General features: G+C 32.6%; 1 protein-coding gene across 1 annotated transcript; it reads right to left on the reverse strand.

Annotated features, from left to right (window-relative positions):
- Positions 1-8,438: 8,438 nt before the first annotated feature.
- Positions 8,439-14,315, reverse strand: LOC145159492 (putative pectate lyase 8). Its single transcript, XM_079078493.1, has 7 exons — positions 14,040-14,315; positions 13,783-13,836; positions 13,037-13,108; positions 10,413-11,055; positions 9,701-9,804; positions 9,464-9,602; positions 8,439-9,203 (listed from the first exon to the last, which is right to left on the reverse strand). The coding sequence occupies exons 1-7, from the start codon at positions 14,147-14,149 to the stop codon at positions 8,982-8,984; spliced, it is 1,344 nt and encodes a 447-aa protein (XP_078934619.1). The 5' UTR covers positions 14,150-14,315; the 3' UTR covers positions 8,439-8,981.
- Positions 14,316-17,194: the final 2,879 nt, after the last annotated feature.

Here is a 17,194-nt window from a genome sequence, read left to right on the forward strand (position 1 = left end):
ACTGTTAATCCAAAAAATCCCCGCGCTAATCAATCACATAAACCCCAATTAATATTTCGGCCATGAACCATAAATATGAATCTAGTTCATTTGACCAAAACACAGGGTAAAAGGCCATTTTACCCTTTCCTCACTTGGCCCAATATCCAAGGCCCAACTCCATAGCACCTACAAGCCTAATACGACCCAAATCCCTAAATGATACCCAAAGCCCATCATGGGCCCAAAGTCCAGAAATGATCTGATACCCTAGAAGTTTAAGGTCCAAGCCCCAACAAAACTAAGCCCAACTAAGACCAAGCCCACAACTCCAACAACCCACTGATTTAGCATACGTTCGGCGTACCTGGCTCGTACGCCCTACGTACGTGACTGATCTGGAATCGAGGCTTGCACCCAGTACGCCTTGCCTACTCAGGAATACGCCCAACGTACTGGCCTGAATTCAAGTTCTTGCCTAAAAGTCTTAAGTACTTAAGAACTTAACGACCAATCCTCAAATCGACATCATATCAAGGCCTTAACCCATAAAGACGAAGACTTTAAGCCTTTGCATGGCTCAAAAGAACCTAAACCTTACTTTTGGCATTCTAATTTCACAAAATGGACCTAAACACATGCATGGTTGATCCACAACTATAAAGATGCTAACTTTCTGGACTAAGGACCTCAGAAACATCAAGAGAAGCAACTTCTAACTTCTAGAGTGGAAGAAAACCACTAGATCTCATCATAGGACCAAAAAGGGACAAATACTTCATCAAGACTAGATCTAAGCATACATGGAGCAAGTTCCAAGCTTTATACCTCAATGAAGTTGCAAATGGTGTGTGAAGTCTGGATCTACAAGTTCTCCTTTGATCAAGGCTCTTTCTTCCAAGCTTTTCTTCCTCAAATCTCACCAATACACACTAAAAACACACACACAAGAGGGTCAAATCTCCTCAAGAGGGGCTAGGGTTTCGAAATGGGACTTAAAGGGCAATGAAGGATGAGAAATGAGAGGATCATGGGTCATCATGTTGTTTAAATAGGCTCTAAACTCTAAAATTTAGGGTTTGTCCCCTGGATGCGTATGCCCTGCGTAAGAGAAGTACGCCCCGCGTGTTCCTGGATTTCTAAAAATGGCAAAACTTCCCCTTAGGGACCAAATTTACAAAAAAATATTTACATACCAAGGGTCAAAATGAAAAGTACCTTGAATCGGGTGTTACACCCCTACATCTAAGTTTTACTATTATAGCAACCTACTTTGAAAACTATGAATATAAACTACCAAAAGGGATAGGATTACTAACCTTTCAAGTATAATTGTATATACTTATGATTCCTTGAAGATCTTGAACCCTTAGTTTCTTGTAGAAGGATCTAGCACTCAAAGTAGGAATGCCTCTAAAGGCTCATGCCCAAAAGTCAAAAACACTAGAAATTAAGGAGAGAGGGGAGAGGCTATGAGAACCAAATTCTTCAACCTTACAAGAGGTAGAATCATATTTTATAAAGGCCAGATGGGTCTTTATATAGGTAAGGTAACTTGCAGATAAATGTGATTTAAAGCAATTAAATATCATATTTAATACTTATTCAAATCCTTTCCTTATCTGTTATCTGGATCGATTCCAGAAGCTCCTAGAGCTCCTCAAAACCGTCCACCCTCTTTAGGGTTTCCAGAATGTTCTTATTGCTCAACTATTAAACAATCAACAATCAGTTTGTGTACCTTTAAATAAATCCTGATTAATTCTAATTAATTCCAAATTATATCTAACTAGTTTCTAAGTAATTTATTAACATGTAATATATTAATAAACTATTTATCTCACTTTCTTAAATCCTTTTCTAACAATTTAGGTCTTGAGGACAACTCTAAAAGGACTTTGTTATTATTTCCAAAGTTACACCAATTAGTTATGACATTGGACACCTATTTCCAACAACATATAGGCACGAGTTTCCTTAACAGAATAGCAAGGAACAACAACACTATAAAAAGACATCTTACATGAACGATGAGATCCCATTGGCGGAGTAAAACTCGGGGGGGGGGGGGGGGAGGATCTGATTCACAAACATTTGTTTTGCCATTCACTTGTTTTTCCAACACTTCATATATACCAAAAGTATCCTCCGAGTGTTGTTTAGAAACTTCATTCACCTTCGAATCAGCAGGATTCTCATAAAAAACAGATTCATATACTCATTCACTTTCATCTTCATGCGTTTCAACCTTAGCCCGATCCATCAAAGGCATGACAGGAGCAGTAGGAACCTCTTGATGATCGTAAACTTCTTCTGCTTCAATAACATCATCATCATCATCATCATCAATGAAATATGGATTCCATCCTATGATTTGTCATGCTCTTACAATAGAGACATTTCCTTGAATAATCACCTTAAAATACTAAAAAAATAAGAACTGAAATAGTGGTCTTTATACATAACCATTAGATTGTTATCATTCAGATCTTCAGAGTGCAAAAGTACACCCAATCGATTATCAATGTTTTTAAAAGAATTTGGGGTCCAAGCAATCGAAGGAAGACTTTCCACATCAACCCAAATAATTCGTTCATCAACCAGAAAAGACGCATACCATGGCATACGAGTAGAGAACCAAGATGCTACTACTCCAATATGATTCAAGAACTTCTCCTTAGATTACACATATAAGAATTTCAGAGACACCCAAAAATCCCCCTTGTAACGCAATATTGTATCTTGGAAGCCTTCATTAGAACAAATAACCCTAAAATTTGGTAGAAAACCAAATTCTTTACCCTTTCCTACTAGAGTTAAAGAGTAATCCTTATTGATCAAACAATTGTTATCAAGACAGATCTCTAGCTAATCACTAGCAATTGTGTGACCCTTAGAATTCGAAGGATTACCTATCACCTCCTTAACATACGAGCCAACATGGAGACAAGAAACACCAACATGAGGAATGGAGCCAAGAGGTTTTGCCATCGGCTTAGTGCCCAACCTAGGACAATGTTGGAATTTAGGCATATTTGCATGAAGACATAAACTTCTAATCAATATGGTATAAAGATTTCCAGTTAGCATTTCACATTTATTCACCTTAATGAATCTAAGAAACGTAAATACCTTACGCTCTTTCAATCTCCTTGACGAAATATACACATCAATAATCGACCATATTATTCACAAGTTTTACAAAGTTCCTGAGAAAAAATCGCTTCGGAAAGTTTGTAACAAAGACAGAGTGGGATACATGGTGCACAAGATTTCTCCTTAGATCTACTAGAGACTTTTCTCTAATCACCCATTGCTAACTGATCGAACCTCTCACAACATTTGAGCCCACCAGAAAAGGAAGGTCAGAATCGCCTCCGAATAGTTTTAAATAATGTTTTTCAAAAAGTACAATTTAGACAAAAAGAGTACAGTAAGAAAACATCAAGGCATAAAGATCATTTAATGAATTTAAGCAATACTCTAATTTTGAGAGAAACGATATACATGATTAGTGTACTCAAAGCGCCCTCAGGGTGGCTGAATGAGGATTAACTAAAGGCAGGGTTGTGCTAGCTAGAAAGAGAGTTGCAACAAGAATGTTTGAGATAGTCCCAACGTCAGAAGGAGAGAAAGAAGAAAAATGTATCCTCCGGAGGAACTACATGATGGGGGGAAGGAGAAGAAGGCACTCCTTCTCTTTCAAGAGCATGCATATCATTTATGCGATATAAGCAGGACCTACTGAAGGCATACCGAGCACCCTTAATTTCGTTCTAATTTTACCTTTTTATTATTTAGCATGTAGTTTGTCTTTTAATACTCAAGTTGATTTTACTTTTACATTTACGTGTCTTTTATATATAGGGTTGTGGTAAAAGGTAGAAGAGTGATTATTTTTAAAAAAATAATAGTATGAAAGGTTGATGAAGCAACTGATATAGTGGTGATATAGCCTGAAATGTTGAAATGTTGAAATGGATGTTACTATATGTAATTTCCTCACTCATATAAATTGTCAAATAAAGGGGGTAAACACACATTATACCACTCACAAGGGGTACACAAAGCAATTTAAGGGGAGGCCCAACCCTGGCATTTTAGAGGCCTTGTGCGAAAATCAAAGTGGGGCCCCAGAAAAATTTTCTTGTAAAATATTATTAAGTAAATTTGTTGCCACAAAATTCAAAACTTAAAGTTGCTGACAAACATCTTTTAAATTCACTACCACAACATCATGTCTTTGTTCATTAGATGTTCCGGTTTATAGGATAATAAATGTTCGCTAAAATATTTTCTCTATCATCACCATTACCATTCAAGGTGGTTATGTCTTCATCTACACAAGGCTTATCTTCTTGCACTTGTAGTTCAATTTCTTCTTTTCTATATTCTTTCATAACATCATAAAATTCTTCTCTAGGTTCTTCAACAACTTCATGAACTTCATCCATATTTACTAGCACATGCAATTCAGCTTCTATGTTCTTCCACAATCGATTCTTCATTAAGATTATATTTCGGCATTTGTTTGACGATAAATCAATTGATATATCCTATTTGACCATGAATAAATTGTTTTTTTTTTCTTTTATGTTTAGAACAACCCTATTTAAATTTTATAGTTGCAGACATCTTTTTGTAACTAAAAGAAATCAATGTTAATAAATTAACAATATATATTTGTAATATTTGTTAAAAAGTTAATGTTTATAACAATTAAGACATCAAACATAATTTGATTTGTTTTCTAATCTTTCTTAGTATTAAACTATATTAATACTAGAAACCAAAAAATGGAAAGGCCATTGTCCCCTTCCCCCATCCCACCCTAAATCCTCCGATGCCCTAAATGTCCTACTGTGATTGTTTATACCAAACATTAAAAAACTAAAACAATAAAACATAGTGATAAATCACAAATACATCACAAATAAATGCCCTACTGTGACCGTTTAACTTCATTATGAATGCACATATAAATCATTCATGACAACAATTTCCGACGAGAGAGACGAGCAACACCGTTGCTGATGATCTACCGACACCGTTATTAGCATTCTTAGGGTTTGATCTTTTTTGTAAGTTTTATAATTTTTTAAATAGATATTTCCTTAAACTTTTGATAAATTATAGAATTTATGATAAGATTTTGATTTTTGATGATTTTTTTCGCAATTAAAATTACTTCAAGGTTACAACCAAATATCACATTATTTTTATAGTTAAATGACATTACTAGTTTTCTTTAATAATAACATATTAAAACGTATTTAATGAAAATACCAACACCATAACTATATATTTGTCCATGAATTTGGAGGTCCCTTAAAATTGGAACCTCCGTATGACCGCATCACTCGCACACCCTAGGGGGCCGCCATTGTTTAAGGGGTATGTATAGAATTTCCGTTGAAATACACTTAATGCTTTATAGCCTAACTGCACAATGCTCGAACATTTGGTGGCGTTAATTATGATGCTTGATGTAGACATTACACTGGACTTCTAACAACTCAATGGAACATGATGAATGCCTTTGAAAAACCTTGAATGGATGTCAAATAAATCATCTTATGTATCCAACTGAAACCAATTTACGTGACATCATTTTGTTTATGTGAAATTTACAGTAGAACTTCAAGTTGAAGACATGAAGTTCTAGATTTTGGAGATAAGTTAGAACTTCAAGTTGTAAATTAATCTTGAGTTGTTAATTGGCATAGAGTTTGGAGTTGATTGCGGTGATCAAGTTTAAAACTAAAAGTCAATTGTTGTAGACCACCATTAATAATGGTCTCTACCCTATGTTAAAGGACTTGAATGATACTGTTTTAATTCGATGCATTACACAAATCAATATGAACTCGAAAAAAAAATGATATTTGAACGATTTTGATAAATTTGTCAAAAACTGGCTGATTTATGGATGACTTATTTTTTTGATAGAAAGTGTGTATTTGATTTTAAATGAGAAGTAGATATTCACGTGTCAAGAAAAAACAATATTCTAAAGTATAATTGTTAAAATAGTTGACAACTAAAAGTTGAAAGTTATAGTTTTTATTTATATCGAAATGTTTGACAAAAATAATTATGAACTTTTAAAACGTGTAAAAGCTGTCCTTACTCTCTAACATACATTTTTTCGTTAATTTTTTTTAAAATTAAAATCAAAAATCACACAAAACTCTTAAAAGCTTGTAACCAAACACAAACTAAGTATGATAATATTCAAAAGCATAACGACTCGAATACATGACGAAAAAACAAACTTTGATTAGTTAGTTTGTGATTTTAAACCCTAAAACAAAATAAACTAAACAATACAAATATTTAGACATATATTTATATTTAACAAAAAATCAACATGAACAAACCAACACCCTCATGCATGTTACGCATGATATATTTATATTCAACTTAATCCACCTATTATCCATATTATCCAATGATTCTAGTACAATAGCTTATAAATTTATTATGGATTAGTATATATATATATATATATATATATATATATATATATATATATATATATATATATATATATATATATATATATATATATATATATATATATATATATATAAAATTACCTTGCCTAATTGGACAAAATAACGTTAACCCTTCCCATGATAGGATAAAAGCTTGAAAATGTTGGAATGTGTTTGCTTCACTAAATCCATGTAAACATGGCAATGCAATTGAAGCCAAAAGGAAATGCCCCTACCATTACCATTACCATTACCATTACCACATCTATATATTAATGTATTGAAAACAGGACCTACCCACGATTAGAGTCACATGCACATGCTGATCATGGCCCAGACCTCACATGACCCTTAAACCTAAATCCTCTCCTTCTTTCATTCAAGGATCTCTTTTGGATTTTGTATAATGACATCTAAATATCCAATGGAAATAGAAAATTAGAAAAATACCCAAATATGATATTATAATTTATAAATCCACCTTTTGCTTCCTTATTCTAAGTTAGAAATACCCAAATATGATATTATAATTTATAAATCCACCTTTTGCTTCCTTATTCTAAATTAGAAATACCCAAATATGATAATATACTTTATAAATCAACCTTTTGCTTCCTAATTCTAAATTAGAAATACCCAAATATGATATAATAATTTATAAATCCACCTTTTGCTTCCTTATTCTCTAAGTGTCAATCATTTTTTAAACTTTAAATTGTGACAAATAATAACTAATTTTATTAATTTATTAATATAGACATATTGTTTGTGGCTCAAAATAGAACCCAATACATATTTTTCGGCCAATGTAGACATGACCATGAGTGTGACACAAGTTTTTAAACATTAAAAACAAACACGATTACATGGACTATTTTTGAAAATTTTATTTGAAATTGTTTTTTTTTTTTTTTGAAAAATATCGTTTACTTTAATTATACAGTTTTTTAGGTTACACCTCCCTATCCATCTGACCCACCGATGCAATCAAATTCCCTTTCTTCTTCGACACCACCTCAACCGTCTCATGTATGACGAAACGAGTCATTGTCATTCAGAGATATCACATGAGCCGGTTTTTAAGAATCAAGATCTTGGTCCACATGTGGCAACCAAGTCAAAAGAAAAAAATGTCACGTCACCATTGTCATTAGCCAACAATATTTTTAACCGGTAATCAGTTAAAAATATTATATATCTCCTTAATCGAGAGAAATATACAACCACAATGTAGGCAAAGATTATACATTATCTATTTTGATAAAGAACGTGAAGTGCATGTCTATTAACTTACATTTTTCAATTTTATGCTTTAGGTTTATTTATTACTTTGACAAATATCAAAAACACTAGAGAACTAACAAAATTACAAGGCAATGACCATGAAAGGGTTTTTTTAGCCAACTAAACCACTTGACTTTAAGCCTACGGGGTTAATTTGATACAGAAGGTAAGTACATTTTTAATTTTCTATAACTTATATTTTTCAATTTTATGTTTTATTTTGGTGTCATGTGTTTTTGAAAACTTTTAACCTATAAAAAACTTGAATAAAGAAAAAAAAAACACCATTTGAGTTAACCGAATTAAAAAAATTTACATTAGAATAAAAAGCTAATAATCCAAAAATTATTTCAAATAACTTTTAAAAGCTTTTATTAGTTTTTGTTTTATAGTTTATATATTTCTGTAATTTTAAATCTTATAAAAGCTTACATATATTTTTACAAAATATTTATACATAATAAAATCTGACTTTTAATTCTCATATACCAACTCTTTTTACTAAATACACTTTACATGCTCTAAAAAGAATACCCGATTTGCTTCGAATTTAAGCTTCAAATTCCAGCATTTAGTTACTTTATGCGAGAAGGAAAAAGGGGTTATAAAAATTGCCCAACTTCGATAAAGAATCATATACGATTGATCATACTTTCGACACACGATCATTACAAAGGGTTGACACAAAAACATAATGTCCTCAAACCTTTTCAATATCAAAAGAGTAAAAGGATTGCACCACGTGTCACCAATCCAAAAAAGAAAAAAGATTCTTGCTTCCATTCGCAAGAAAAAGTAAAGAGATCCAACAATATATCCAATCCAATGACCCATACACCATAACAACAAATAATTTCCCCTTTCTATTTTTTCCTTTTTCAATACTCATAGTTTTTGACATTCACATATGAGAAAAACTACCATTACCAAAATAAATAAAATTAACACATTCGGATCCTGTAATCCAATAAACCCGGGTCGGGTAGGTAGGTAGAAGGGGATAAATGGATAATGGGTTTTGGTAGAATGAAGAAGGAAAGATAATCATAAACAACGCTACGGATCTGCTCTTTGGCAGTTGGTTGAACTTCGAAAATGATGAATGAAAAAGAAAAATAAAAATAAAAAGTAGTGTATATAAGGTGATGATAGTGGAAGCTGTAAAAGAAAAAAGAAAAAAGAAAAAAAAGAAAAAGAGAATTGACGGAAGGATAACGGCGGTTAGCACTGGCGGCCTCTACGGCAGTTTAGGACGCCGGCGCCGGAGGTGATGGTGGCGACCATGGAAGATGACTTGGCACCTAAACTTGAAGCCCTAGCGTAACTGCCGGAGGCGCCGGCGCCGGATGGAGTGAAATAAGCGCCGTTAAGGAGTAAATCGCCTTCTGATCTCCAGTTCCATCCGTGCCATTGGCTTGCAGCTGTATCCACTCTTTTTGTGACCTGTAAATTGTTTTTTTTTTTTTTAATTAAAATTTATTAATGGTTAGTTTGACTTTGAGTCAACGAGAACCGAAAGGTCAAAAATGTAATAATCACTAGCTTTGAATGCAAAATAATGATAATAATAATAACAATAAGTTAAAAAATTAAATATTCTTTTAATTTTTGGTATGAGTTTAAAGTGAACAATAACAAAAAAGGAAAAAAAAAACAAAAAAAAAGTAATTATGAGAAGTACAGGAAGTTAAAAGTAGTAGTACCTCTTTGGCAAAGGGATTAACAGGAGCAAGGTATCGGTTGCCTTGACTATTGATTGTGGGGTTTGCACTTCCACCAATTGCGTACATTTCCCAGTGGGTGTAGTCGTTGTTTACCACATGGAAATATCCATGTCTGCATCTGTCAATTTTTTTAAAAAAATTTACCAAATTTTAGTTTTGCATTTTTGTCTAATTTTAGTATTATGTATTTTTTTTAAGTTATTAATAAATTAATACCTTGGCATTCTTTGAATAAGACCTTCTCCGAAATGGTTATAGGCAATTGTGACTTGCATAAGTTTGTCCCTTGTGTATGAGTCGCTATGCCCCAACAACATCACCTGTTTTGTTATTTTCATCAAATAACATTTCACATTTAAGTTATAGAGAAAATGACTATGTTTATCAAAATTTAAACACATTTTTATTTTCTTTTTCTTACTAAAAATTGGACTTTAAAAATATATTCAATTATAGCATTGGTTTTGAATTCTTTTTTACTAATATATATCTAATACATTACAAAATCTACCCAATTATAGAATTGAAAAATTACTTTGTATTTTGATAACATTGCTAAAATGCATAGATATTTTCAAAGTATAATGGTTTAATAGTAAAATACAACAATATAGATCTCTTTATTGTTGACATTTTTCTTTTGCATTTAACAATAGAAAAAATGGTCTAATTACAAGAAATAACAATGTACTTCTATTTATTACTTTATTACAGCATTCTATTTCTATTTCTTTCTACGACAATATAGTTATTTTTTTTTTCTTTTGTACCTACAAAAATCTAGCCATTTATGACGTCATAATTTTATTTTTTCCTTTTTATGACATTATTACTTTTAAAAATCAACTCAATTATTTGAATAACAATCAGGTAAATTAGTAATATCAAAAGATGAAAAATAGAAATAGTGAAGTAATTGTTTTTTTACCTCATTGTGATGAGTGAAGTAATTATTAGAAATAGTGATAGCAGTCGAGCCCATAACAGCATCCACAAGCCCATCAGCACAATTCGACAACGAATTATGATCCACCCAAATATGACTCGACCCGAATATCGAAATCGCATCACCATCCGCCATCGTCCGCCACCCAAAATGCTCCGGCGAGCTTCTCACCAAAGCATTTCCGGTAGGTTTACAATCATGAATATGTAACCCATGAATAATAACATTAGTAACAAATTGAACAGTAATACAAGCTCCATTCGCGATATGAACATTGACTCCACGAGCATCGATGGTTTTAAAACTGTTCATAATAAGTTCTTGTTTCAATTGAATCACCATGTCGCGTTTGAACACGATCCAAAGAGGGGTATCTTGAATGACGGCGTGGCGGAGGGTGCCCGGTCGTGGGTTTACCGGATCGTCGTCGCCGGAATCTGTGACCATGTAATAACGGCCGTCGCGACCTCCGATTGCATTCCGGCCAAATCCGATGCCGCAGTCGGCGAGACGTTTCCGGTTTTTTTGCCAGTTTGGGTCGCAACGCCAGCAATCGTCGATTGGGTTTCCGGTTCCACATGAGAAGTATCCGAGTTTTCTTCTTTCGGTGTTGTTTTTAATTACCCTGTTTCATATCATTAAATATAAATTACTACTTTGTTAAAAGATAAAAAAGAGTAAATTACTAAGTTACATTTTTTGTTCGATTTATGTAATTTTAGTTTAAAAATATTTTTCTTATGTAGTTTTTGTTTTTGTTTTTGATTGAGGCTTTATGTTATAAAAAAATGAGTTTTGCGACAAAATTTAAATATAATCAATAATCATAAATTATCATTTGAGGACTAAAATTGCCAAAAAAATTCTTTTAGGACCAAAACTGAAAAAATGAGAACAACAAAAGTAAAGTATATGTTTTTCATCTTAGTATAAACTGATTTTTACTACGGATAACCAACCAACATCTTACCAACCGAACCAATAAAATCGGTAGCCAACATGTTTGGTAGCCAATATGTTTGGCTGGTAATATTATATCAATTAAGTAGTCTTGGTACGGTAATGATACAAAATTTTGAATACCACGGTTGTACCATACCAACCAATATATATATATATATATATATATATATATATATATATATATATATATATATATATATATATATATATATATATATATCAATTCTTACATTTTCAAGTTTTAATTAGGAGTAACAACTAAGAAGTAATAGTCGTAGTTACTAATATAATTCTATTGATATTGATTCTTTTTTGAACGAAACTTTATAGTAAAAGAAATTACTAACACAAGGTTAAGGAAGATACATGACACTAAAAATATTTACTAAAACAAGCGACGACAACAACTTCAACTCACGTTCATATTTGGAAAACTTTCTAACCATTCAGTGATGATTATAATGTGAAGTCTTATATAGATTATAGTCTCAAACTCTTCAAGTATAAATATTATTTAAATATTTTGGTATATACCAATACCAATATGTACCAACCAAATTTGTTAGTAACCAACTAAATTGGTACCAAGTATCATTGGTACGGTATTGGTAGGTAAAACTTTATGTCAATTATAATTGGTACGATACACGGTTTGGAGGAAAAAAACTTGGTACCGTACCAATTCCACCCCTAATTTTTACAATGTTTGTCTTAAAGTGTTCTTTTGTATCTTTGGACATAATTTGATGTTTTTTAATGTTTTTACTAGACGTTTTAATGAAAATGACTATATTTGTAAACCTCAAACGAGGACTAAATTTGTAAAAGAAAAGCTTTGAAGACCAAAATTACAAAAATCAACAATATTAAGGGACTAAAGATGTAATTTTCTAAAAAGAAAGAGAAAAAGAAGATTTGTTTGGTACGTTTACTTGAGTGTGAAAAAAGGAAGTTAGCAGCAGTGTTTTAACTATTATTAATAATTGTGCTCATGTGCTCTTGTTGGGCTTTTACCAAAATTGAAGGATGTTTGCTACTAAATTTGGGTTTTCATTTATTTCAATATATATATATATATATATATATATATATATATATATATATATATATATATATATATATAAAGTGAAATCCTTTTACATTTTTTAGCACTGGATTAAATTCCTGTCATTTTATAACCAAAACATGTAAAAGAAAATCTCGAATTCCAATTTCATCAAAATCCAAAATTATGTATAATAATTTAAAGGTATCTAACTTCCCGGCAAAACAATGTGCACCATTTGAAATTAAAATCAATGAGTTTAATGATTATGAATAAACATCCCATGTGAGTTGAGAATGATGTTAAGTGTAACTAGACAAAAAAAAAAAAAAAAAAGTTTCTTACATAACTCACCTATGTGAAAGGAGATTATAAATGTGAAGTTATATTAATTATTAAGCGGATACGTAGAATTAAGAGTCAAAAAAAGTGAGTTGAGTTTTAGGTACGCCTATACCCACATGAACAATACCCCCTCAAGGTCTCTCAACTACCATTTTTAAACCCAATTAATGCTATTATAAACAGTTTCTCAATTTTATTTTTACTCTTCCAAATTTAGTATAGATTCAGAGAATTTACAGAGAGAGAGTTTTACATTTCAACCATGGAGACCACTTCCTCAGGATCTTGAACAGCATTTTCGTTCAAAGCTTCAGACGCCTTTGCTCTGTATTTAAAATATCAAGCTAAAATTAGGAAATCAGAAAGCAAAGAATATAAAAAGTAAAAAACAAAAACAGTTGTTGTCAGTCATCAATGCAAGCTATATTAAAAAGAAAAAAAAATGTCTGATGTATCGGAATTTCATTATCATTCAGAAAAAAACACACACACAATTTCGGAATGTGAGTGAGAGAGAATGGAAAGTGATGCACAACATATACACAAACATAAAATGGAATGCCATTAAAGTGATCTTGAGCCAAGGGCAATTCTGTAAAAGTACCGACATGCATCATATAATTGCACGTAGGAAGCGGTGCGAAAAAAAGTAGACGAAGGAAAAAGTACACTCTGCAACCAGTCGTTACTGTATTTTGATTTGTGTCTGCAGTGTGTTTTTAGTGCGTGAAAGAGAAAATAACATTGTAACTGAAAACGGCCTCGAATCTGTTTGAAATGACCAATCTGCCCAGAAGATGCTGTTTCGGATTTTGTTTCAGAGGATCGGTTGAACGAAGACGACGACTCGAATGTTAAATAACAGTAGTAACAGTTTCAGATCTCAAATTTTGTTACTGTTTTTCAACGATTTCGATTTTGTCATTGTAACTTCCATTCAATCGATTAAGCATTTTTAAAAGAAATTAAAAGTCGAGAGAGGTGATTTTCATTGTATACCTTTCTGCCATTGATGAGACGTTCAAGCTCTGAAACTGCTCTGTTTCAACAGCCCTGCGTCATACACATATTTCACATATCACATTCCAATTTCAATATTTCTAATAAACTCATTTCAACATTCTAAAAACTCATTTGAAAACGATTAATGCAGATTACGACAAACGGAAATACACATTGTTATGAATCAGAATCAAGCTTCAACTTCGTCGTAACCAAAACAAACACCGATTGGAATGAGGGAAAGAGAAACGCACCTAACATCCGATTTATCACCGGCGGCGGCGGCGGAGACGACCATAAGCGACGCAATAAGCAACAGAATTGAACAACGAAACACCGATTCCTTAACCACCGCCATTGCCATTTCAAAAACTCTAGCTTCTTCCTCTCTCCTTCAAGCTTTCTGACACTCTCACACACAGTGAGTGTGTGTAATTTTAGTATGTTTCGATCTGAATTCCCAATAAGGTGAGGGATGGTATATATGTGTGCAGGGAGAGGGAAAGAGACGAAGTGAGGAGTCAAATCAGCAGTCCCAACTAACGGCCTCATTTATAGAGAAGAATACATGAAAATGGCTAAAAGTTAACGGCGTTTGATTTCGACATGTTAAAAAGACAAATTAACTATGGTTAAGTTAATTCAATCACCGACGCTTAACTAATTAGTTAGATCCGGAATAACTAACCTTAACGCTATTCAACCAAAGATAACGGTTCAGTTATTGTGCCATGTCAGCATTATCTTGTAGGAGGTTTTGGGTTTGGGTTCGGGTCGGATTCAGTATCCTGATTATCCGTACAAACATTCCAAAATAGAATCGTATTTTCCTTTTTTAAATTTTCTTTTATTGGTGGATATTATCTGGATAAGTTTTTATTTTATTTATTATTTTTTAATTAGTTGCGTACAGAATGATTTCAATTGCAGTCCGAAATTCTCGGCGGAGGTCATTGAATCGAGAATTGCTTAGTTTGGAATTTTCTTTTAATTATTTTTTTATTAAATAAAAAGTATTTTATATTTTTAAGACTAAACAAGTCTGAATTGAGTTTACAACATGCATTTGCGTTCTAGATCTGCCAATTTAAGGTTCCTGAAAATAATGCCGAATATATTTTGCTTAAAAAGTAAAAAACTCACCAAAATTCATTTGTGGTTCATTTGATTAGTGAGCAAATGATGAACCTACAACTTGCTTTTGTGTTCGAACTATGAAGAGGATACAGAAGCAGGATGAATCCTTCTACAAGAAACAAGCATTCATTTTGTTGTAGGAATGTGTCTAGAGAGTAAAATAGATGTATATGTATAGAATTTTAATATCTAGACAGTGGTGGAACACACATTACTAAAACTTCTAAACAAAGCCATACAAACACATTTATGTTTGTTCGAAATCATGATATATCAAATATAAACAAAAAAACTAGTAGAGTACCACCCAACATGTCTGTAAGACGGACAACGACCCGGTTGAATTATAGTGGACCAAGCAATGACACCCTAGGAACTAGGATATAGGTCGAGTCCGATTGCGATACAACCGAACCTAAAAGAAGGCGTGAGAATCAAAATCATCTCACCAAATTCTTGCAAAGAATTGTGCGTCACCCACAATCACCTGCAAAATCATACATGACAGTGCCTCATAAATCATATAATGAAACAAACATTGTCCGCTCACCAAAACTATAAATACCTCCTTTATAGGAGGTATCAACAAATAACAATTTACTTCCTAATTCTCTTTATCGTTCTCAGACAGTCTCTTGAGTATACACCCTTAACTTTGGCGTAGAAACTTAATCTCGAAAAACACCCCCGGATTACAGCCAACCCTAGTCTTTTCTTTATGATCAATGTGTCTTTGAACAATCAACTCAAGCAAGAAGGCTCTATACTCTATACCCATCTATCTAAACCCTCTCCCTCCGGGATTTGGTTGCATCATTAGCATAATCCGTTATGAAAACTACTATGATCATGAAACATAGGTACTACTATGATCATGAAACTGTTGGATTAGTGTCTAAGTCCATAACTATTTTGGTATGTACTTGACCCGATTATGAGCATGGTCCTTTTGGGTTGCCTTCACCATAGCAATATGTAGGATGAATTAAGGAGAGAGAAAGGTTTAATTATGATTTATTAATATATTATAAGAATAATATATTAAAGGAGAAATCATATAGTTTAATTAATATTAGTCAAGAATTAATTAAGAATTAATTTTGTGACTAAAAGAGATTAATTAAATTAAGGGGACTGATATTGTAATTATAAGATAGTTACAAAGTTGGGCTTAGGATCCATTAGATGGCAATGGACGAATTCTATATGGAGGCCATAAAGAAATCGTCCAAGGGCCTTCTGGAATGGTCCATTGGACTGCTTAGGGCTTAAGCAGTCAGATTAGGGTTTCCTAGTTGTAAACCCTAATAGCCTACATGTATATATAGGACCCCTATGCCCCAAAAACGTGTACAAGTGTTCCTCTAGGGTTTCCAGCCATTTTTGGTGCCTCCACTCTCCTCCCTCTTCATCCAAGTTGCTTAGTGGTGTTTGTGACTCCATTAGAGGTGCAACACTTGAGGCACTAAGCTTTCTGAAGCCAATCAAAGCAAGGATTGATTGTTATTGCTATATAACAATCAAAGGTAATTACTAAACCCTTATTTCAGTTCTTATTTGATAGATCTAGGGTTTGTAAGTCTTGGATTCATTGCATGTACAATAGAGAAACCTAGATCCAAGCATTAGGGTTTGTATGAGCACATAGGATTGTTCTTATGTTTAAAACCCATCAGTGGTATCAGAGCCTTGATTGGTTTCTGTTGTATGTGATGCAATTGTCGTTTTTCTGCTGAAAATCAATTTTTTTTGCCTTTGTCCGACTCAACTCGGCGAGTCAGTATCTGGACTCGGCGAGTTGGCCCTACTCGGCGAGTTTAGGACTGACTCGGCGAGTCCGGGAGTCTGACAGAGTATATTTCAGGATTTACTTGCTGTTTTGTTGTAGGATTGATGCCAAAATCGTTTTTTGATAATAAAATCCGAATTTTATTGTATGTAAATGATTATCCTTACCAAAACAAAAGATAATTTCAAATCTTTTAAATAATAGTTTCTTTATATGATAAATATAGATTATTCAAATTATTTGGTAATTATCTTGTGACTAAAATTGGATTAGGTCAAATATAGATAATCACTAAATTAATTGTTTGATTTATATTATTTGTTATTTGATCCCTAGTAAGTTTGAATAGTTTCAAATTACTCCCTTTAGGTTTTATAGTTTAAATTTGAACTTAAAAGTTTTGTTTTTGAAATTTAAATGGTTAAACCCTAATGTTTTGAAAAGTTTCAGAACTTGCCCTCAAGTTTTGGAATTTAAAATTTT

Source organism: Lactuca virosa, chromosome 2, assembly GCF_052849685.1.
Source record: "Lactuca virosa cultivar CGN04683 chromosome 2, Lactuca_virosa_CGN04683_v6, whole genome shotgun sequence".
In the NCBI taxonomy this organism is placed as follows: domain Eukaryota; kingdom Viridiplantae; phylum Streptophyta; class Magnoliopsida; order Asterales; family Asteraceae; genus Lactuca; species Lactuca virosa.